The 23730-nt window shown below is 40.1% G+C and overlaps 1 protein-coding gene across 4 annotated transcripts in view; it reads left to right on the top strand.

The window, feature by feature from the left end:
- Nucleotides 1-23730, top strand: part of B3GALNT2 (beta-1,3-N-acetylgalactosaminyltransferase 2) — a 54701-nt gene that overhangs the window by 4214 nt on the left and 26757 nt on the right. For all 4 annotated transcript variants that reach the window (XM_037138499.2, XM_037138501.2, XM_037138498.2 and 1 more), the window contains 3 exons: nucleotides 12149-12296; nucleotides 18913-19013; nucleotides 21862-22055. In XM_037138499.2, the coding sequence (XP_036994394.2) occupies nucleotides 12271-12296; nucleotides 18913-19013; nucleotides 21862-22055 (321 nt within the window). In that variant the 5' untranslated portion in view covers nucleotides 12149-12270. The remainder of the gene's footprint in view (nucleotides 1-12148; nucleotides 12297-18912; nucleotides 19014-21861; nucleotides 22056-23730) is intronic.

The raw sequence follows: 23730 nt of genomic DNA, 5'->3' as shown, positions 1-23730 counted from the left end.
TGGCAGAGACTTGCCTGAGTTTGTACTTTATTTAAATGGAACCATCCAGTATGTACCTGGTTCTTATAACCTGCTTGTCTTGCTGAATATGATGTAGAACAGTTTTTAATATGTTTGCAGTATAACTTTAATGGCTGCATAGTAAGTAGTCTAGCATATAGATACCTCAATCATAATTTATTTTTTAAAGAATTTATTTTTTAGCAAGAGGGAGAAAGAGAGAGACACACACATCAATGAGAGAGAAACATTAATCAGTTGTTTCTTATATGTGCCCCAACTGGAGACCAAACCCACAACCTGGGCATGTGCCCTGAATCAAACTGGTGACCTTCTGCTTCGCAGGATGACACCCAGCCAACTGAGGCACATCAGCCATGATTTATTTAAGTAATCCCTTATTTGTATATTTATGTAGTTTGCAGTTGTTCATTGTTAATAAAGTGACACTGTGATGAATAGAGATCTTTAGTGCATCACCGATTATTTCTTTAAAATAAGTTCTTAGACATAGAATTACTGGACAAAAAAGTTATACGGTTCTGAGATACGTGATGTATTTTGGCAAATTGTCCTGCAGAAGACTCTACAAAATTACATTCTTACCAGCAGACAGGAGATCAGCCCTTTCCTTGAAATAACTGTCACCATTTTCTTGAAAAACGAATCATTTGGGTAGTATCACTTAAGAAGAAATTTGTCAGTTTGAATGTAGGAGAAGACTTATTTTACTGCTCTCATTCAAACTCTGTTCCTAGTGAATGTGAACATTTTTTCCATAGGTTTGTAGGCCTTTTGCAATTCTCTTAGGAATTATCATTGTCTTTTGTCACATGTTTGTTTATTAGTTTTTCTTTTTCTCCTGTTTCCCAACACCAGCGTCAAACTAAGTATCCCATACTTACAACACACAGCAGTGGACGAGGGAAGTATAGAGCCAAACACTAGGAAGTGGAGGTAGAAATGTGGGCATTCCTTCGCAGTGTTTACCGCGCATTCACTTTGGGTCTCAGGCTGTGTAACACAGTCCTCGGCAGTCTGTCAGACTGATTCCCATGGATGGTATGTGGTAGAAAAAACCTATTTTTTAAAATTCAGATATACTTGAAAGTATATTAGTTTCAGATGTACAGCATGATTATTCCATATATGTATGTATTGCAAAATGATCACCACAATGTATATAATTAACATTCATTATCACGTATAGTTAAAAAATTTTTTCTTGTGATGAAAACTTTGAAGATTTAGTCTCTTAGCAACTTCCAAATATACAGACAGTACTATTAACTGTAGTCATCACGCTGTGCATTGCATCCTGTGAGTTATTTACTTTATAACTGGAAGTTTGTACCTTTTGACCATCTTCACTCATTTCACCCACCCCAACCCCTGCCTCTGGCAACCACCCACATATTCTCTGTGTCATTAATACCAAGTATATGAGTTCAGGGGTTTGGTTTGGTTCTTCTAGATTCCACATGTAAGTTCAATCATACAGTGTTTGTCTTTCTCTGTCTGACTTATTTCACTTAGCATAATGCCCTCAAGGTCTAACCGCATTGTTGGAAATGGCAAGTTTTCATTCTTTCCTTATGGCTGGATGACATTCCATTGTGTATACGTAACACATTTTCTTTATCCCTTAATGTGGTGGACACTTAGGATATTTCCGTGTCTTGGCTGTTTTAAATAAATATGTGAGTGCTTATATCTCTTCAAGTTAGTGTTTTCATTTCCTTTGGCTAAATACCCAGAAGTAGGATTGCTAGAGCCTGTGGTGTTCATATTTTTTAAAGCTTTTGAGGAACCTTCACACTGGTATGGTGGCTGCACCAGTTTACAATCGCACAAACAGTGCACAGGCGTCCTCTTTCTCCACACTCACCATTTGTTATTTCTTGCCTTAAAACACACAGAACACACACACTTTATTTATTTAGTGACGGGGGGAGGGAGAAAGAGAGGGAGAGAAACATCAATAGGTTGCCTCTCCTATGCACTCCAGGACCAGGCTAGCAACCCACTCATGTACCCTGATTAGAAATCAGACTGGTGACCTTTCACTTTGCAAGGCAACACCCAACCAGCTGAGCCACACCAGCCAAGTGTGGCTATTATCTTGTCTTTTTAATAATGGTTATTCTGACAGGTGTGAATTGATACCTTATTGGGGTTTTGATTTGCATTTTCCTGATGATTAATGATGTCGAATATCTTTTCTTGTTCATATAAGACACGTGTATGTCTTTGGGAAAATGTCTGTTCAGATGCTTTGCCCATTTTTATTCTGTTTTTATTATTTTTATTTTTGGCTTAAAATAGATATTTATTTCTTTTGTCCTCAAAGCCTGAGATGGAAGATACAGAAAAGGGACAGGGGAGAGGGAGCTCCCTGAGCACCGTGAACCTAGGCTCCTGCCTTCCTGCTTTATTAGGACCTGGGCCCAGACGGGGTCTGCCTGTGGCTGGCCTGTAGTGTGTGGGTTCTTGACTTCATGTCGGGAAGATTTCACAGCACAAGTCCAGGTGATTCTGAGAGTACATTTATTAAAGCTGGGGATGATGAATCAAAGGAAGAGCTTAGGATAGAAGAAGCAACAGGAGAGAGCCCAGGCAGGACTGCTTTGACTCTACAGACGCCGCTGGAAAGAAGTGAGCCAGTAGATCTAAGATGGTGGCAGAGTAGGTGGAAACTACACTCACCTCCTCCCTGAACCAAACTGGAATTACAACTAAAGTATAGAACAATATTCTGAATGAGCACCTGAAGACTAGCTGAAGAGAAGACTTATAAGCAAGGATTTACAGAAGAAGCTGCATCGAGACTGGTAGGAGGCGTGGAGATGTGAAAAGGGAGCCCTAGTCCCATGGAGGGCAGCTGAGGTTCCAGACAGATATCTCAGCTGCGATGTGGTGGTGTTCTCCCCGAGAACTGTAGGGTCAAAACACCATGCCAGGCTCGCCAGCCCCGAGCACCAGCGCCGGGAAAAGTTGCTCAAAATCTGGCTGTGAAAAGCAGTGAGGTTTCTATCCACCAGAGAGAGATGGGAATCTGCTTGAGACATACATACCTTCTTAAATGGCCAACTCACAAAATTGCATTTGCAGCCACTCACCCTAGGCTCTGGTGAAGAGAGGGTGGAGCAGACCAGAGTTGTGTGAGGAAGTCTGGGGTTTGTGGCTCCTGGGAGAGAACTGAAAGACAGCCGCCAGAATCTCTGTGCTGAGTTGTTCCCTCACACCACAGACACCATCTCTCTTGCGTGGAGCACTCCCCTCCATATAGCATCCATCAGCCCTGAAGAAAAGCAATAGCTTCACTCTCGGGACTCCCTCTTGCTCTAATCCGTGAGCTTATGCTGTGCTGAGGAGTACAGCCAGAGGCTAGTTAAGTGACTGAACCTAACAAGCAGCCAGCCGGCAGAAGCCGATCTCAAGGTGTCTTGGGGCTTTTGCTGACTTGCCACAGGATTGTGCTGGTAAAAGCTGGCCTTGGTGCCCAGCTTGGATTTTCCCATGCATATCCAGGCCCAGCAGAGGCAGCCACAAACTGAATCACTTTGTAGCTCCTTACATGTTGTCCAGCACCAGTCACAGGCAACACCTTACATTACCTTGTACCACAGTCCATCTCAAAAGGCCCAGAACCAACACATCCAGTAGCCAGCTTCCGACAGCACAGGAGTAGGGTCCAATAAGCTTCAAAGGTGGCATATCCAAAGAGAGATCTTGGCAGGCACCAAACCCTGCTGAGGCAAATTCCGCTTCATGTGGTCAGCACCTGCATAGTGGCTTACATGCTGTGGTTGGGATTGAGCCTCAGTCAGCCAGCCTGAGGGGTTGATCCCATGCACAAATGGGCCAATAGCTGTCAAGACTCAATTTTTGGGTTGGCCAAAAAGTTCATATGATTTTTCCTATAAAATGAAAGACAAATTTTTCATTTCACCAATAATTTTATTGATTTGGATATTTTGAGTAAGTTGGCTCTCTCCTGCTATTGGCTTCTAGTAGGTAGAGGCCCAGGGTGCTGCTCAACATCTTCCAATGCATAAGACAGCCCCACAGCAAAGAATTATTTGGCCAAAATATCAATAGTAGCAAGAAACTTCATAAACCACTTTTGACACATTCATTCAATCACAGCACCTTTTATATACACTGTATAAATCTTTTTTGTGTGTTTCAGTTGCATTTTTACCTTTCTTGAAATAAAAAGCATAATATGCCAAAAATGTTGCTTATTTTTCCATCTTTAGTATTATAAAGTGGCTACACAAAAATGCATCAATTTTGATCATGTTTTTTTAAAGTGCACACTGATATGACGCTTGTCATAGTACAATCTACCAAAATTGTTTCAAATGAAGTTAAAAAGACAACTAAGCACTACTAGGGGCCACCTTTTCTTATAGAAAAGAAAGCAAATGAACTTTTTGGCCAACCCAAACAGGAGGGCCTTCATAACCCACACAAGGGACATTCCTGGAGCACTCAGCTCAGGTGATGAAGAAGCTTGCATCACTGAGCCCCATGGACACCTACTACTGAGGCCACATCAGAAAGCCTGGGAGTCATAATGATCTACCTAATACATGGAAACATACACAAAAAGGCTGCCAAGATAGGGAGACAAGGAAACATTCCCCAAATAAACAACAGGAAGGGTCTCCAGGAAAAGAGCTAATTGAAATGGAGGTGAGCAATTTACCAATAGGTAGAATTCAAAAATTGGTTATAAGGATTTTCAGGGAACTTAGTGAGAACTGAAGAATATTCAGGAAGGAATAAACAGTAGGTTGGAAGAAGCAGATTATCAATCAGTGATTTGGAAAAAAACACCCAATCAGCAGTAAAAAAAAAAATTTTAATGAGGATAGTTTAAGGGACCTTTGGGACAACATGAAGCATAACAACACCAGCACCATGTGGGTACCAGAAGGAGAAGAGAGAGTGAGAGAAGGGATTGAGAACCTATTTGAAGAACTAACAACCAAAAATTTACTTATTCCGGTGAAGGAAAAAGATAAACAAGTACAGGAAATGCAGAGTCCCAAACAAGATGAACCAAAAGAGGCCCACACCAAGACATATCATAACCCCATAATCCCATTAAAATTCCAAAGTTTGAAGATAAAGAGAGAATCTTAAAAGCAGCAAGAGAAAAGCAGTTAGTTACCTACAGGGAATTTCCATAAGACTGTCAGCTGATTTCTCAAAAGAAACTTTGCAGCCTAGACGGGCTTAGTAAGAAATATTCAAAGTCATGAAAAACAAGGACCTGCAGTCAAGACTGCTCTACCCAGCAAAGCTATCATTTAGAATCCAAGGGCAGATAAAGAGCTTTCCAGATGAGAAAAAACTAAAGGGGTTCATCATCACCAAACCATTATTAGATGAAATGTTAAAGGAACTTAAGAAAAATATCAAAATTATGAACAATAAAATGTCAGTAAATACATATCTATCAACAGTTGAATCTAAAAAACAAACTAAGCAAACAAGGACAGACAGAAATGGAGAGTGTTTTGATAGTTGCCAGGTAGAAGGGGATGTGGGGGAATGGGTGAAGAGGTAAAAAGATTAAGAAGTACAGATAAGTGGTTACAGAATAGTCATGGGGACATAAAGTATAGTATAGGGAATTGAGGAGCCAAAGAACTTATATACATGATCCATGGACATGAACAGTAGTGTGGGAATTGCCTGAGAGTGTGGCGGGGGCAAAAGGGGGAAAATCTGGACAGATGTTATCAATAAAATATCATTTAAAAAAAAGAGGGTTGCTGAATGAATAAGGAAACAAGAACATGTATATGCTGTCTATAAGAGACCCACCTCAGAATGAAAGATATACACAGCCTAAAAGTAAACGGATGGAAAAGATATTTCACATGAATGGAAAGGGGAAAAAACAGCTGGGGTAGCAATACTTATATCAGACAAAATAGACTTTAAGACAAGGGCTATGCTAAGAGACAAAGAAGGACACTATGCTAAAGAGATCAATTTGACAAGAAGATATGACCCATGTAAACATTTATACACCCATAATAGGAGCACCTCAGTATGTAAAGCAAGTCTTGATGGACATAAAGGGAGAGATTGACAGTAATACAGTCATAGTAGGAGATGTAAAAGACCTCTACACAGAAAATTGTAAGACATTGAAGAAACTGAAGGAGATAGAAGTAAGTGGAAGCATGTACTGTGTTCATAGATAGAAAGAATTAACATCATTAAAATGTCTGTACTACCTAAAGCAATCTATAGATTCAATGCAGTCCCTGTCAGGATACCAATGGTGTATCCACAATTAGAACAAATATTCCAAAAATGTATATGACACCATAAAACTCCCCAAATAATCCACAGCAAACTTGAGAAAGAATAAAGTGGAGGAATCATGCCCCCTAATATCAACTATATTGCAAGCCCATGGTAATCAAAACAGCATGGTACTGGCATAAAAACAGACATAGATCAATGGAACAGAGTAGAAAGCCCAGAAATAAACTCACCGCTTTATAGTCAGTTAATATTACCCAGAAATAAACCTACACCTTTATAGTCAATATTAACAAAGGAAGCAAAAACATACAACGGGGTCAAGATATTCTGTTGAATAAATAGTGTTGTGAAAAATTGGACAGATACATGTAAAAAAATGAAACTAGATCCCCTTCTTACACCATACACAAGAATAAACTCAAAATGAACCAAAGACTTAAGTGTTACACTCAAAACCTTAAAAATCCTAGAAGAAAACATAGGCAATAAAGTATTAGACATTTCTCATAGCATTTTTTTTGTGATGTATCTTCTTGAGCACATGAAACGAAAGAAAAACAAATGGGACTAACTCAAGCTAAAAAGGTTTTGCACAGCAAAGGAGACTATCAGCAAAATGAAATCACAGCCCACTAAATGGGCGAATATATACTTGCCAGTGATACATATCATAAGGAGTTAATATCTAAAATTTATAAAGAGCTTATAAAATTCAACTCCAAAACAAAAAATCCAGTTAAAACATGGGCAAAAGACCTGAATAGACACTTGTCCAAAGAAGACATACAGGTGGCAAATAGACATATGAAAAACTCTTAGTGTCACTAATCATCAGAGAAATGCAGATTACAATCACAGTGAGATATCAGCTCACTCCTGTCAGAATGGCTATCATCAATCAGCAAGTGTTGACAAGGATGTGGAGAAAAGGGAACCTACATGCGCTTATTGGTGGGAATGCAGACTAGTGCATCCACCACCTTTTCCCAGCATGATTTATTGAAGAGACTTTTCCCCCATTGTATATTCTTGTGGTTTTTGTCATAAGCAGTATGGAGTTTCCTCAAAAAAGTAAAAAATGGAACTACATTATGACCCAGTGGATTCATGTCTGGGAATTTATCCAAAGAAACTTGAAACACTAATTTGAAAAAATATAGGTACCCCTATGTTTATTGTAGCATTATTTATAGTAGCCAAGATCTGGAAGTACCCTAGGTGTCCAACAGTAGATGAGTAGATTAAAAGCTGTGGTACGTTTACACAATGGAATATTACTCAGCCATAAAAATGTAGGAACTCTTACCTTTTGCAATAGCATGAATGGACCTGGGAACATTATGCTAAGTGAAATAAGCCAATCAGAGAAAGACAAATACCATATGATTTCCCATATATGTGGAATCTAATGAACAAAATGAACTAACAAGACAGACTCTTAGCAGGCTGACAGCTGTGCTAGGGGAAGAGGAGCAGTGGAGAGGTGGATTGAACCAAAAAGAAAAAAAAACTTCATGGGCACGACAAGTATGGTGATTGCTGGGAGGACTGGGAGCAAAGGGAGAGATGGAGGAGAGTAGAGGGGAGATAAATAGTGATGGAAGGAGACCTGACTTGGGTTGGTGAACACCCAGGTGTACAGATGATGTGTAGTAGAATTGTGCACCTGAAACTTGTATAATTTTGTTAGCCAGTGTCACCTCAATAAATTTAACACAAGGGAAGAAAGATCAAGAGGAAAGTTAGAGCTATATTATCCCAAGGTATATTGGTTTGTCAGTCTCAGGCAACATGAACGCATTCTTGAGAGCTAATAAAATGTATAATAAAACTGTAAGAAAAAGAAGTGAGCCAAGGCAGGACTGCTATCAGCTCACTAAAATGTCTGTGTGAGTCTTGGAGACAGGTTCGGGGGTGGCTTCAGTCAGGCTGGTGCTGCCTGCTGCTTCCTTGGTTGCAAATCTTGTGGGGACCCTTAGAGTTTAGAAAACTAAAAATGCACACCTGAGACGGAAGAGAGGCGTGGGTATGCTTCCAAGAGCAATAGCACACCCTCTGCTCATTTTTAAAATTGGATTGTTTTTTGTGAGTTGTGTGAGTTTTTTTCAATATATTTTAGATATTAACTCCTATGAGATACATGATTTATGAATATTTTCTCCCACTCAGTAGGTCACCTTTTTATTGTTGATTGTTTACTTTGCCATTTAGAAGCTTTTTAGTTTGATGTAGTCCCACTTGTTTATTTTTGCTTTTCTTGCTTTTGTGTTTGGTTTCAAATACAGAAAATCATGAGCAAGACTAATATCAAGGAGCCTACTGCCTATGTTTTCTTCTACAAGTTTTATAGTTTCAGGTCTTATGTTCATATCTTTAATCTACTCTGAATTTTTTTGTGTGTATGGTGTAAGATACTGTTTCTGTTTGATTCTTTTGCATGTATCTATCCATTTTTCACAACGTGATTTAGTGAAGAGACTTTTTCCCCATTGTATATGCTTGGCCCCATTGTCATAAATTAACTGACCATATATTTATGAGTTCTCTCCCTGGACTCCTGTTTTGTTCCATTCATCTACTTGTTGTTATGCCAATACCAGTTTTTTTTTTTTAAAAAACATTTTATTTATTTATTTTTAGAGAAAGGGGAAGGGAAGGAGAAAGAGTGGGAGAAAACGGTGTACAGTTTGATTACAGTTACTTTGTAATAGAGTTTGAATCGGGCAGTATGATGCCTCCAGCTTTGTTTTCCTTCTCCAGATTGCTTTGGCTATTTGGGTCTTCTGGGGTTCCATACAGATTTTAGGGTTGTTGGTTATATTACCATAAAAATTGCCCTTTGATATAATTGTGTTGAATCTGTAGATTACTTTGGGTAATGTGGACATTTTAACAACATTTCCTACAACCTGTGAGCACAGTATATTTTCCCATTTATTTGTGTCATCTTCAGTTTCTTTCATCAGTATCTTAGTATTTTCATTGCACAAGTCTTTAGCCTCCTTGGTTAAGTTTATTCCCAGGTATATTATTCTTTTTGTTGATGTAATATTTGTAAATAGGGTTGTTTTCTTAATTCTCTCTGTTAGTTTGTTAATGTATAGAAATAGAACTGACATTTGCCAGTATACAAAAATGGTTTTGTATCTTGCAACTTCACTGACTTCGTTTATGAATTCTAACAGTTTTTTGGTTGAGTCTTTAGAGACCTATTTTTCAATGTATCTGGAGGTAGAACTTCTCTAAAAGGCCAAAATCTACCACGTGTAAATCCTCTGGGAGAAAAGAGAAGTGCATGTAAAGTAAAGCAGTTCAACAGGAGAAAGTTCAACGGGAGAATCTTAGACATGGTTTTGCTGCAGCAGGGACTGACTGGCAGGGAGAAGTGAGTGAGATCAGAAGGTAGTTTACAACCATAATCCTTAGGATTTTTTCATGCCACACGGCTATCTCCATGTTTAGTTAGTTACTGATTTATTTTTAGAGAGCTCTTGTGTGATGTGGAGTCATATGAGAAATCAGGGAGAAGTAGAGGCTGGAGTGAATGACGAGACAGAGATACACTTGAGAAATTGTTCTTGCAGAAATTGTTCACAAGGATTTTGTCATCAAGAAAGGGCTGTATTATGTTCTGTGTAGCCCATTTTTAAAAGATTTATTTTGATTATCCACCTAAACAAGGTAATGATGTTTGGCATTTCAAAGGATGTTTCACTTATTTTGGAATTTCACTTGTGTGCAGCGATGTTGTTTCCTGGGGTCAGATCAATAAGGTATTTAGGTTAAATAGACCTTTGCTCTTCTTAATCTTTTGAGAAGGCCTTTTGAAATAGATGAAGTGGAGTATCTGAAGACATCTGTTTGGTGTCCGCTTTCTCTGGTTAGGAAACTGAGGCACGAGGAAGTTAAATAACATCTTTGCCATCCCGTCTGTGCAGCATGCTGACTGTGGAATTAGTGTCGGATATGTCTGGTCCCTACATGTGCCTCACTCCTGTCGCAGATATGCACTTCCCATTAATAGTTCCCTATGAGAAAGTGGGGTCGCATTACAAATATTGCATGAGCATTTAAGTTACCTTCAAATTCACCCTCATTTAGAGTTAGTTCCAGCAGTAGGTACAGCTTTCATTGTATAGGTATATCTGAGGGAAAAAAATGTCCTGAGACCATTAATTTTTTAAAAATTGAAGTTGCTAACTAGCATTTTCAGTGATTCACTTACCACAAATTCATCACTTGAACTGGTGTCATGGGTAGAAGGTCAGAATTTAGACTCAGATAAGCCATATTAAGCTTCATAGCTATGGAGTAGAATAGTGATGAAGAATGCAATTAGATTGGCAGGATTAAATCATAGTGTAGCCATTTACTAGCTGTTGGACTAAGGGGAAGTTACTGAATTCTGTGTCTCTTTCATCATATGTCTAACAAGGAGCCTAACTTACCTACCTCATAGGATTGTGACCCTTAAATGATACTCTACATGCAAAGCATTAAAATCGTACTCTATACATAATACTTAGTACACGGTAGGTGTTCCGTAAATATGGCCTGTTAATAAGTGAGCTGAATTCATGAAAATTTGGGTTTACCTTCAAAATAAATTGTGCCTTTATTGAAGAATTTGTTTTAGTGCAAGATTCATGGTAGGGGGAGATAAGTATCTCTAATCCATTTAGAATTAAAGTACCTTTTGAGAAGCATTAGCTTTTCTGGAAAATAAGGTATTTACACAAAAATTCCTGTATTCCTAGAAGTGTTACAATGTAATGTCCTTAAATCATGGTATTAGAATAATCTGTCCCCAAATGTTATTTTTATTATTTTACTAAATTCTTTGGGGAAAAAATGATGTTTTTGTTGTCTTTTCACCAAATACCTAGATCCTGTGGCATATAAAAACATTGCATTTAATGTAGTAAAGATCTCTGGCCCTCAGTAATTTATTTTTGGAAACATTTTGGATCAATTCCCACCATTGGAGAAAGAAATGAAATGGATCCCTCATCAGAGCTATTTATAAGCTTGTAGCTCTCAAGCTTTGAAACTGGTGATAAAAAAAACAGGGACAAAATATATTTCCTTTCTGACTTCTTTCTAAGGATACATTTTTAAAATATAATCCTGCCCATTAGACCTTATGACAGTAAAAACTGAGCCATTCAACTTGTCACCTGATTTTGTTTTAATTAGAAATCTTACTTCCCCTCCTTTACTCTTTAGAATATTTAGAAGGTGATAAAAGGTTTGCTGGCTGTGGAATTTACTGGCATTAATAAGGGTTCTGCTACTTTCTGACATGGGAGTCATTCAGCTTCATCTCCCAAACCTCATAACTAGTATGAAGGCAGGACTTCGCCTTCAAAAGGACATTTTTGTTGTTGATAGTTGCCATTGAATGCCTGCTCCTTGCCTGGTACCAAACCAGAAACTTTATACACATAATCTCATTTAATTTACAACTCCATGAGAAGTACTATTATGCCCATTCACAGTTAAGGAAGCAGAGGTTCAAGATATTCACTAACTTTTATATGTGATAAAAAAGAGCCAGGATTCTGACCATGGCCTCGGTGACCTTTACTGCGCACTGTTCTGTAGTTCATGCCGCACAGCTTTCCAAACCAATTCTTGTTGTAACCGTCCTGTTTGTTTTGAAGAATTTATATACTCATGTAAGCACGAGTACGTAAGTATGTGTGGAACACACCAAGGTGTTACCTCTTTTTGTATTTATTTGTATTTTCTACAAACATGAACATAGATTGTTTTGTAATAAACATTTTTATGTTGTATATTGAACTTAGTAATTGAGACATGACATTTCTAATTTATTGTTCCTTATCTCTAGATCACTTGGCCCTGTTTCCTCGCTGGAAATCAAGTCACTATGATGTGGTAGTTGGTGTGTTGTCAGCCCGCAATAACCATGAACTTCGAAATGTGATAAGAAGCACCTGGCTGAAACACTTAATGCAACATCCCACACTGAGTCGACGGTAGGTTTTCTGAATTGGCACCTCACCTGATTTACTGAATAAGAGTGCTGTAAAAACAATAAAAAGGAGGGGGTTAGTTCTGTAAAACCTCTTCTTGGATAGTTGAGTGTTAATTGAGACTTGTAGCCTCTTTTTCTGGGAGAAATGGCTATTTTGTTTTGTTTTTCCTCTTTATAGTAGCGTTGCAAAGTAAATTTAACCAGTTTTAAGCCTAAAGATATTTGGGAGAGAATATAGTCATTGGTTAACATACCTACTTTAAAAAATATATTTCATATCTTTTTAGAGAGAGGGGAAGGGAAGGAGAAAGAATGGGAGAGAAACATCAGTGTGTGGTTGCCTCTCATGTGTCCCCTACTGGGGACCTGGCCTGCAACCCAGGCATGTGCCCTGACTGGGAATTGAACCGGTGACCCTTTGCTTCATGGGTCTGTGCTCAGTCCACTGAACTACACCAGCTAGGGCAACATACCTACTTTTTATAGATCCCTAGTTTCAGGGTGTTTTGGTTTTGCTTTGGTTTAGAATAGCAAGTCTTAGCCCTGGCTGGTGTAGCTCAGTGGATTGAGTGCAGGCCTGCGACCCTGAGGACCGCGGTTCAATTCCCAGTCAGGGCACATGCCTGGGTTGCAGGCCAGTTCCCAGCAGGGGACATGTGAGAAGCATCCACACAATGATGTTTCTCTCCCTCTCTCCTTCCCTTCCCCTCTGAAGATAAATACATAAAATCTTAAAAAAATAAAAGAATAAAATAAATAGAATAGCAATTCTTAAAAGATTCTATTCCAGAATAGTTCTCTGCCTAGATCCATTTATATTGAAATATAGTTTTCACCAGCTTCACAGCAATACACTTAATTCTTTCAGTTCTGCAGTACTTACTGGGTGAGCGATCTGCAGTGTGTGCAGTCCACCACACTTTTCTTCCTGACTGCCCTTCCAGGGCAGAGCTCTGGTGGAACATCTCAGGTGGACATCAGGTGGCTTGGTGCTGGGTTGGGAGCCCGATGCCTTGGATTCCCAGGGAGACCAATCTCTGAAGGTTAAGAGAGGAGGTGTTAGTGGGAGAGAAGCCTGGGAGGCTGCACTTCCGGTTCTGTGAAGGGGGGGTCAGCAGAGGAGGGCTTCTCAGGAGTGCATTATGTCGTCACACCGAAGACTGAGTGGCTATACAAGTGCATTGCAGTTGTGAATTTTCTTGTCACTAGCAGTGAGCATTTATAGATTGCTTATGTTGTTGATAGCAGTTTTCATTCCTTTTCAAGACAGATTTCTTTAGTTCATGATCACAGTGATAATAGAACCTATTCCCATCAAATGAAGGGCTCAGAATCACCACCACTATCAGAACCAGCTCCAAAACTTGCTCTTCCTGTACAGCGTGGGTGTCAGACTCATTTTAACCGGGGGCTGCAACAGCCTCATGGTTGCCTTCAAGGGCCGTATATAATTTGAGGACTGTATAAATGTAACTACTCCTTTACTAGGGGCAAGGAACTCGGTGCTGCCACCAGGTACAAGGTGCCGGGCTGGATAAAACCAGGGGGAGGGCCGGATTCAGCCCACAGGCCTTGTGTCTGCCACCTGCGCGATACAGTCTTTGCCATCTCAGAAAATAATGGCCCCACTCTGCCAGTTGCTCAGACCAAAAGCCTTGCTGTCTGTCTTGTAAATGGGGCCGTAATTTCCCCTTGTGAGATCTTTAGGGATCAGTCCAGCATGTCTGCAGAAATTACATTATGTCTAGGAGAGGCATATTAAACGAACAGATTTATGATACTCAGGTCCTGGAAAGGGAGGCACACAGGCCATGCAGGGGCCCATAGGAGAGAAGTATCTGGGGACTGGGCTCAGCCCGACAGGTGGGGGTGCCGAGAGAGAGTAAGGACCTGTGGCTAAGGCCTTTGCTGGGTTCCATGGTGGGGTACATGGTTGACCCTTGAACAACAGGGGTCAGAACTGCACACTTCCACTCATACATGAATTTTTTTCAGTGAGTACCGTAAATGTATTTTCCTTATGATTTTTAACATTTTTTCTCTAGTTGCCTTTGTTGTAAGAATGCTGTTTATAATACATGTAACATACAAAATATGTTAATCACCTGTTGGTGTTATTGATGAAGCCTCCCGTCAACAGCAGGCTATCAGTAGTTAAGTTTGGGGGAGTCAAAAGTTATTTATGGATTTTTATTAAAACCACAATGAGATACCACTTTACACCAGTCAGGATGGCTATCATAAACAAAGCAACAAACAACAAATGTTGGAGAGGTTGTGGGGAAAAGGGGTCCATAGTTCACTGTTGGTGGGATTGCAGACTGGTACAACCATTATGGAAAACAGTATGGAATTTTCTCAGAAAAATAAGAATCGACCTGCCTTTTGACCCAGCAATTCCACTGCTGGGATTATATCCTAAGAATCCTAAAACATCAATATCAAAGAACCTATGCACCACAATGTTCATAGCAGCACAATTTACAATAGCCAAGAGTTGGAAGCAACCTAGGTGCCCATCAGTAAATGAATGGATCAAAAAATTGTGGTACATATACACAATGGAATTCTATGCTTCAGAGAGAAAGAAGGAGCTACTACCTTTTGCAACAACATGGATGGAACTGGAAAGCATTATGCTGAGTGAAATAGGCCAGGTGCTGAAAGACAAATACCATATGATCTCACCTTTAACAGGAAGCTAAACAACAAAACAAACAAGCAAGCAGAAAAAAAAACAAAGACACTGAAATAGAGAACAAGGGGATAGTGACCAGAGGGGAGAAGGAAGGGAAGTTAAGGGGGGAAAAGGGGGAGGGATTTGGAGGAACAAATAGGAAGGACACAGGGATGAGAACTAAGGGGGGTGGAAATGGGAAGGAGGTGGGGAGCAAGGGGCGGGGGAGGCTGGGATGGGAAAAATAGACAAAAAACTGTACTTGAAAAATAACTAAATAAAGTTAATTATTTTTAAAAAAGTTATTTATGGATTTTTGACCACACTGGGATCACGGATCCTAAACCCGTGTTGTTCAAGGGTCAGCCTATCTGCTTGGTGCTGCTCTCAGACCCTTAACTGCTGGGTGAGAGCCACTGTCCTGGCCTAGGCTCGTACCTCTCACCTGGGTTTTTGCAAAGGCCTCCTTGGCTGAATTTTCTGCCTCTACCTTTGTTCCTTTATATTTATTTAATAATAAGCAGCCAGACTGACCCTTTCAAAACATCACATCAGTTCTCTACTTATTCCCCTCCATTGACTTCTTTTCTTGCTCAGAATGAAAGATCAAGTCTTTATTGTGGTCTTTGACCTTATCTACATCTACTTCCCCTTCGCTGGCCACCTGGCTGTGCTTCAGGGCACCTCAGTTTTCCTTCCTCGGGGCCTTTGCATTTGCTCTTCCCCTTGCCCATCCCACTTTCCCACCGGGTAGGCTCATGGCTCTCTTTCTTCAGGCCTCTGCTTAGATGTCATCTTACCAGATGCCCGCATTACAGAGCACCCCACCCCTCTTCCATCTCTAGTTTCCCTTACTTGGCTGTATTTTTCTTCACAGTAACATTCAGTACTTACCACCAATCAGCATGTGCACTATATTTAGTTGAATATTTATAAATGTACTTCCCCACTAGCACATAGCTTTTGTGAGCACAAAAGGGGCGCCAGCTTTTTCCACCAATAGGTTCCCAGGACTTCGAACCTGACTCGGCACAAAGTAAGGCACTCACCAAATCCTGGGGGACTGACTCAGAACTAGCTGTGATGAATGCAGTTAACACTCAGATGCTCACCAGCAATTTATTTGCCATTGGAGCATTCTTGCTTTAAATTTAGTAAGTTTGGTAATTTGTTCATGAAAATGATGAGATATCTATATAAAAATAGGTATTAGCCAAAAATAACTTCCCAGGGCAGAGTAATTTTGTGGGTCTAGTAAGAGTATTTAAGATGGCTTGAAAAAACAAATTTGGTAAATATCTGCAATAATTTAATTAGCAAATTTATTCATTTCTAAATACTGTTTGTTTGTGAAAGGTGCTCTACCTTAATTGGCCCTTAGTAGAAGTGTTTGCATTTCTGTGGTTATGGTTTACTTCCAAAACTTGGATTTTGCTGAGGGAGCCAGACTCAGCACATATTTCAAGGACCTTATTTAATTGAAACCCTTTGTAATAAAACCATAAGTTGTCAGTTTCACAAGTATTTAATAGTGTCTTTTGTATAAGGTAGCAAACAATGTGTGGTACATTACAAAGATAGATACAGTGTAGCCTGAGCCTTTATGGGAGCTTGTTTAGAAGGAAATAGATTTACAAATGTAATTAAGTGTTATATGTGTTGTGATATACGTAGGTATAAAATAGCCGGGAGAGTTTGGGAGACTCCCGACAGGTCTGTGTAATTGGAGCCCGGGGATTACGGGGAAGGGCTGCGGGCATTTGTGAATGAGTGGGTGATGGAGTGCTAGGGAAAGGAGGCGGGCAGAGAGACAGAGGTAGAAAGAGAGGAGGAGGAAGGGGCGTAACTGTGAGAGGTGGGCTGTGTCAGATCATGAACTGCTGAGCGGCTGAACTGAGTGGTGACGTTATGAGAAAATAAGGTCATGAGGCGTGGAAAGAGGAGGAGGCGTCTGAGATAATGGCTAGCTTTCTGCCTTGGAGAGTAGTGAAGTCACCAGTCAAGACCAGAAATGCTAGATGAAAGGAGCAGGTTCACGGGAAGGGTCTCAGTTATGGATACGTGGTGTTCGAGGCACCTGCAGAGAGTGGCGTGCTGATGGACATTTATCATCAGAAGTATGTTCACATGTATGTGCTGCTTATTACCAGCTTTGTCGGTACACGGAATGTGCAGCACATAATGGACAGAACACGCGTACAGTGCTCTCTACTGTGAAGTCCACATGGCCAACTTCTATGATTCTCATAGAAGCTTTTATTGCCTGCTAGGCTTTTGTGTCTGTAACCAGCTTATGGTTGCAGCTGACAGGAGTGTAGTTCCGACACAAATGTTTCCATTGAAAAGTAAGACTAAAGTGACAGCTTTACTCGTAGTCCATGAAGTGAGTGACGACACTGCTGAATCAGCAGAGTAGTTCCTCAGTGTTTCGTACTGTTCACAACGGAACAGCGGCAGTCACATTGCATTTTGAGTTTAATCTGCATTACTAACATCTCCTCTATCACTTTAAATCTAGACAGTCAACGAAACAATAAATCGAACCCTGTTCAGTGGCATTTGCTGGTTTCCCAGGTGTGAACATTCCCACATGGCCAGTGTCAAGCATCCAATGCACATCTCTGAACAGAGTTTGGGAAGATAGTCAGGAGCATGCTGCTATAATATTTCCTCCATACGGGTCTCATGGGCATAAATAACTTCAAGAGCAGAGATAATAGCAAAATGATTAAGACATGATCGATTTGAATATTTGTTTCCTTTGTTATTAATAATGTATTGCAAGTTTATGTAATTTAACTTTTAATAAAGGCTGTGCCTAATAACCAACTCAATAAATAAATAAATAAATAAATAAATAAATAAATAAATAAATCACCAGCTCGCAGAATTCTTGAAAATTCAGCAGTTTGCTCTCACAGGCCAGTAGGAGCAGGCTCTAGCACGCAGCTCTCTGTGGACCATCTAGGTGAAGACGACCAATGAGCTGATGGGTTTTTTCCTTAGACGATGGGCCCGAATGAGAGGTGCTGACTCAAGGATCATATCCAGGCTAGTCAAAGCCTTGGGAATTAATACTGTCCACAGAGAACAAGTGAAAAGTGATTTCAGAGTAAAGCCCTGGGGTCCTGTCTACTCTTAATGGACCAGCTGGGAGAAGAACCAGTGGTGCCACCTGAGCAGGCCCCATAAAGAAGGGAAAACAGCATCGTAAGGAGGCTGAGCACTGCGGAGCCAGGGTCTGCTGGTTTAGTAGCAGGTCAGTGGCTATGCTGGTGGTAGATGTCTCAGAGGAAATGGTGTATATTGAAGCTAAAATTTCTGTTTTATGAAATGAGTAGGGAATGAGGAACTAGAGGCTGCAAGTTTAGTTAATTCCTTTGTAGCATTTCACTGTAAAGGAATGGGTGGGGACAAGGAAGGACAGTAAGTAAATAGAAATTGATGTCAGTACTTCACAATTTTCATAAAGTGCAGGGAAGGAGCCATGGGTTCCAGGGAACTGGTGAGGTTGAGGTCCAGGGGAGGAGAGGACAGCCTCTCGGGGAGGAAGACTCATCTTGAGCAAAAGGAACAACTTCTGAAATCGAAGACAGCAAGTAGAGAAGACTGCAGAGAGAGACAGGTTTTCAGCTGTGGTCAGGAGATGTTGACTTTCCTGTAGTTTGCTTCTTAGTGGTGTAAGCGTTTGCTGGCAGCCAGGCTAAACGCGTTCACATTTGCTACATGCAGGACTGCAACGGAGGGCTCACGCGTAAGTCACTTGGTGGTTAGCAGCTTTGAATTTGCTCATTCCCTCTTTTTGCAAGAATAGAAGAGTGAGGTTAGAATTAATGCTAGTAAGTACTGTGTCTTAAAGTAAAAGCTCTGAAGTGGGCGTGAGAAAACGTGCAGGTATCGGGTGGATCAGTAACCGCTGTTAATGCCGCACCTCTCTCAGTGTGCTCGTGAAGTTCATAATAGGTGCTCGTGGCTGTGACGTGCCTGTGGAGGACCGGGAAGACCCGTACTCCTGCAGACTGCTCAACATCACGAACCCAGGTGAGTCTCCTCCCCCCGGCCTGTGACCACCGTCTGCAGGTTTCATGTTGGAGAAAAGAGTGCTGAACTGAATAGTATGGTGTCTGTTTTTAGCAGATGAACATGGAGCTTCCCTCAGAATTTATCCTTCATCATTTTAACAGCTTGACTGATCACTCTGGATGTCTGTGAAAATTCTTTATAGATATATGTAATTTCAGGGTCCAGAAGGGATTATTTTTTCAGTGATTTGAGCATATCTGGAAATTTCTCATATAGAGATAAATCCTCAGTTACTGAATTTTGAACTTCTAGAAGCCTGCTGATTCCACCAGCCTGTTGATTTACAATGGCCTCAGTGAATGTTGTGAATCCACTCTCTCGTGGAATTATTGCCTAAGCTTCTACAAAAGAAGCAAAGTAAAAAATTAAAAACACAACTGTACTTTTTTATTTCTTACAGTTAAAAACTTGTGCAAGTTCTGATGGGAATGAAGAAAGGCGGTGCTAAGGGGGTTCTGTGTGTTACTAGGGAACCCATTTTAGGAAGTGGGTAAATCTGTAACTGCCTCTCTTGGTTGACTAGCGTTTCCCATTACGTTCAGGTGTGGTTCGGTCACGGGAGAAACTCAGTTCTTCTCGCCAATGCAGTAAAGAATTATATAGTTCAGCAAGCCTGCTGTCCTATGAGCAACGTTTTTTAGTGCTAAGTTCTAATGGAAAAGCAAAAGGAAGGGTGGCCAGAGACCAGGTGGCCAAAAAAGTGGTGGCAAGGGGCCCCTCGTGTGGCAAAAGAGCCAAAGGAGATTAGTCCTTTTTTTCTGCGGGCTTATGTAGTTGGTAGGAGGGGGGTTATTTGCCCCTCTGTGCCTTAGTTTCATTGTCTCAACTGAGGATGAGTACTTACCTCGGGGATCGACGCACGGATGAAATAAGTTTGATGCATGTAAAATGCAGGGTGGGGCAAAAGCAGGTTTACATTTCATGTGAGTGCATGAAATACAGAGTTCATTCTTGTATCATCTATTATTGTCGCCCCGGTTGGCTAGCTCAGTTAGAGTGTTTTCCCAATACGCCAAGGTTGCAGGTTCAATCCTGGTCAGGGCACATATAAGAATCAACCACTGAACGCCATGAATAAGTGGAACAACAAGTCAATGTTTCTTTCTCTCTCCCCCTCCCTCCCTCCCTTTCTCTCTCTCTCTCTAAGATCAGTTTAAAAAATGTTATTACATTATTTTCCATACTAACAACTGTAAACCTGCTTTTACCTCACCCTGCATTTAGACACGTTCCTAGATATTAGGTACTTAAATATTGTTATTATAAAGAACTTACCTTTTTATAAAGTTGGGCTTAATTCAGTTTGTTAAATGAAATGGGCCATATTTTCAGGTCTGTATTGTACAGCAGAGGTTTCTTACATGGGGTATCTGAATTTAGATGACTTTGTATGCAAAACTGTGTACATAATTGTGTTTTTCTGGGGAGAATGTCCTTTAAGTTTCACTGGAGTCCCAAAGGGTCACGAAGCTGACAGAAGGCTGTGTGACTGGTGGTGTAATAGTAGCCTCGAACAAATTATATTTGAACTCCAAAACCAAACCAAATTTTAGAAAACCTCACTTTTAAATTAACCACTTTCATTAAAGTACATTACTATTTTTAATAGTAAAAGAGCGGAGATTTTCATTAATGGAAAATTTCCATTAATGAAATACTTAACATCATTTTGATGATTCAGATGGTAGTTAGTTTTCTTTCAGTACCTCAAGGTCATTATGGACAGTAATCATGATACTCTGGATGTGTAGAAGTTTTGATTAATAGTATTGTCAAAGCAGCAGGGTTTCCTGTGTCCAGGTAACTTGAATTTTAAGGTACATTGTTTTAGGTAGAAAAATATGTATTTATGTTATAATGCACTTAACCTATTTCCTATAATACATGTGCTTCTACTTGAGATATCTTTTATGCACTGGCTATATTAAAGAGAAAAGCTCTCATTGCCCTTCAGTATATTTAGAGTCCAAACTCTGGCCAGTGCTTGCCCAGCCCTGGACAAATTCTGCATCTTCCCCCATCCCCTCCTGTTTGTGTGTAACTGGGTAGGAGCCATCGGTTCCACTCTGTCACATTTTATTGAGCATCTACTAAGTGTAAACTAGCACTCTAGGAATTCTAAGGAAGGAATCCAAATGATCCATGGGGGGTGGGAAGAAAACAATTTTTATTTATCTGAAAATGAGAAAATGCAATCCTTATTAGTACCGAGTATATTGACTGACAATAACCTATTTGTAAATAATGTGCACTGTGTTTGATGTGCTTCTGTTTCATTAGTGTTGTATGGCCAGAGGTTTTCAGTGTTATTTGAACTTATCTCAGTTCCTTTTTTCTCTGTAATAATTGCCTGATATTACAAATACTTTAAATTGCCCAAGAAATAGGTTTTTTGGACTTTGCAGAGCAAGACAATTTATTCATTATTTATGACTGTAATCAGTATTATTTTTTAATATTTCATGTAGCCAACCTTTCCTAGTTGATACCTTTGAATTTAATATTTTCCAGTGGTGTTTATAGATACGTATGTACACATATGTATGCAAAAATCTATTAAAATAGCTCTGATAATTAGATAAATTAAATATTTTATTTAGATATAGCTAAACACTTTGTTCTTAAATTTCAGAATAAATTTGTTTTTTTCCTAAAAGTAACCATATTTCTAAAGCATTTAAAAAATTATTGCCATTTAGGAAAGAATTACATAACAAATAATAATCTAGATTTTCCTGTCAGGTTGACTTCATTACTTTATATTATTTGATTATATAAATCTCCTTTTTATTTATTACTTTCTTAGTTTTGAATCAGGAAATCGAGGCATTCGGTTTTTCTGAGGACACTTCATCGGGGCTCTCTGAGGACCGAGTTGTCAGCGTGAGCTTTCGAGTTCTCCACCCAATTGTTATTACCAGTCTCGGGGTGTTTTATGATGCCAGCGATGCGGGTTTCCAAAGGAACATCACTGTCAAGCTTTATCAGGCAGAACAGGAGGTATGCACTGCTTTGTACAAGGGTTTCCCAGTTTTTCTTTTTCAGAAACACCAGCTTTTTCCTCGTGGCGTATCATAGCTGGGAGACTCCACCTTTCTTCCCTTCCAACCAGGCACCTTGTAGTGTAACAGATAAGGTGGAACAAAAGGAGGTGTACAGTTGTGAGTACACAGAACACAGAGTGTGTTCTGCATTATTTGTCAATTAGTGTATTTTCCATATGAACAACTATATACCTACTTTTGCCACACCCTGTATGAGAATGCTGGTTCAAGAAGAGAATACCAATGAATAAACGTGTTCTTCTAGAAAACAAGCTCTGGCTGGTGTGGGTCAGTTGGTTGGAGCATCATCTTGTAACCAAAAGGCCTTCCATATATGTAATGCCTAACATCATTTTGATGATTCAGTTGGCAGTCAGCTTTATTTAAATACCTCAAGGTCATTATGAACAGTAATCATGACACTCTGGATGTGTAAAAGTTTTGATTAATAGTATTGTCAAATAGTATATGTCAAAGCACATGTGTCCTGGCCAGGGCACATAGCTAGAATGCAGGTTCAGTCCCCAGTCTGGGCACATATGGGAGGCAGCCAATTAATGCTTCTGTCTCGCATTGATGTTTCACAATGAGGGGAGAAAAAATGTCCTTGGGTAAGGATTAAAAAAAAAAAGAAATGGAGAGACGTTTCCAACCTAAAATTCCTTCATATCTAAGGGATTCCAAAAGTTGAAAATGGACATAGAAAGTGTGGGAATGTTAAGTATAAGGACTATTGTCTCTCCTGCAACCCGAAAAGTCGTCACGAGAATGCAAGGCTGACAGCTGCTGTGGATCCTTTATGTAATAAAGTTAGTTGTAGAGGGAAGGAAAGTTGAAAACCACTGGGTCACGGCTCCTGAGAGTCGGGGAATCCCATTTGCTCACAGAGCACATCTGAAGGAGTGTAGGAAGAAATGGTGTTTGAAAAGACCTGTTCCTGGGTTTCCGCCTATAGAAATCCTATAGAAATTCTCTTAGAAAGAATTGTACAGTAAACACCCATATGTCCATCAGCTATATTCTGCAGTAGTGAGCTTTTGTTTTATACATAGTCATTCATCAGTCTGACCTTTTCTAAAAATGTAAGTCAGAGTAACTTACAGGTATCAGTGCACTTCGACCCTAAACACTGCAGCCTGCATATCATGAACTAGACTTTAGTGTTTGTGGTTTTTAAAATTTTAGATACAGTGAGATGTGCATTCAGTCACATTTTTAAACCACAGGAATCTGTATGACACAAACTTCTGTCACCCCACCCCATTCACTAGAGGCTGCCCCTGTTCTCTCTTCTTTGAAACCACAGACCAGCGTTTGCCTGTTGTGGGACTTCATACGCAAATAAAATCGTGTCATGAGTACGCTCCACATAAGGCTTCTTTCACTCCGCGTAATGTTTGAGACCCATCCGTGTTGTTGCGGTGAATTTTTCTTTTCCCTTTCAATCGCTCAGTTGTATTTCAGCAGTGTGCGGTGTTTACCCCTTCTCCTGTGGATGGATACCTGGAAGGCTTCCAGGATTTTCTCCATTGTTCGGTTATTGTGATGAATCATGTTTGTTGACTTGGGATCGTTAACCAACCTGCTGCCCCTCTCGGCCCTGCTGTATTCTTTCTATGGACTGCTGGCAG

This window comes from Artibeus jamaicensis, unplaced genomic scaffold (genome assembly GCF_021234435.1).
Source record: "Artibeus jamaicensis isolate MK-2021 breed Jamaican fruit bat unplaced genomic scaffold, CSHL_Jam_final contig_473, whole genome shotgun sequence".
Classification (NCBI taxonomy): domain Eukaryota; kingdom Metazoa; phylum Chordata; class Mammalia; order Chiroptera; family Phyllostomidae; genus Artibeus; species Artibeus jamaicensis.
This window is presented reverse-complemented; position numbering and strand designations above follow the sequence as displayed.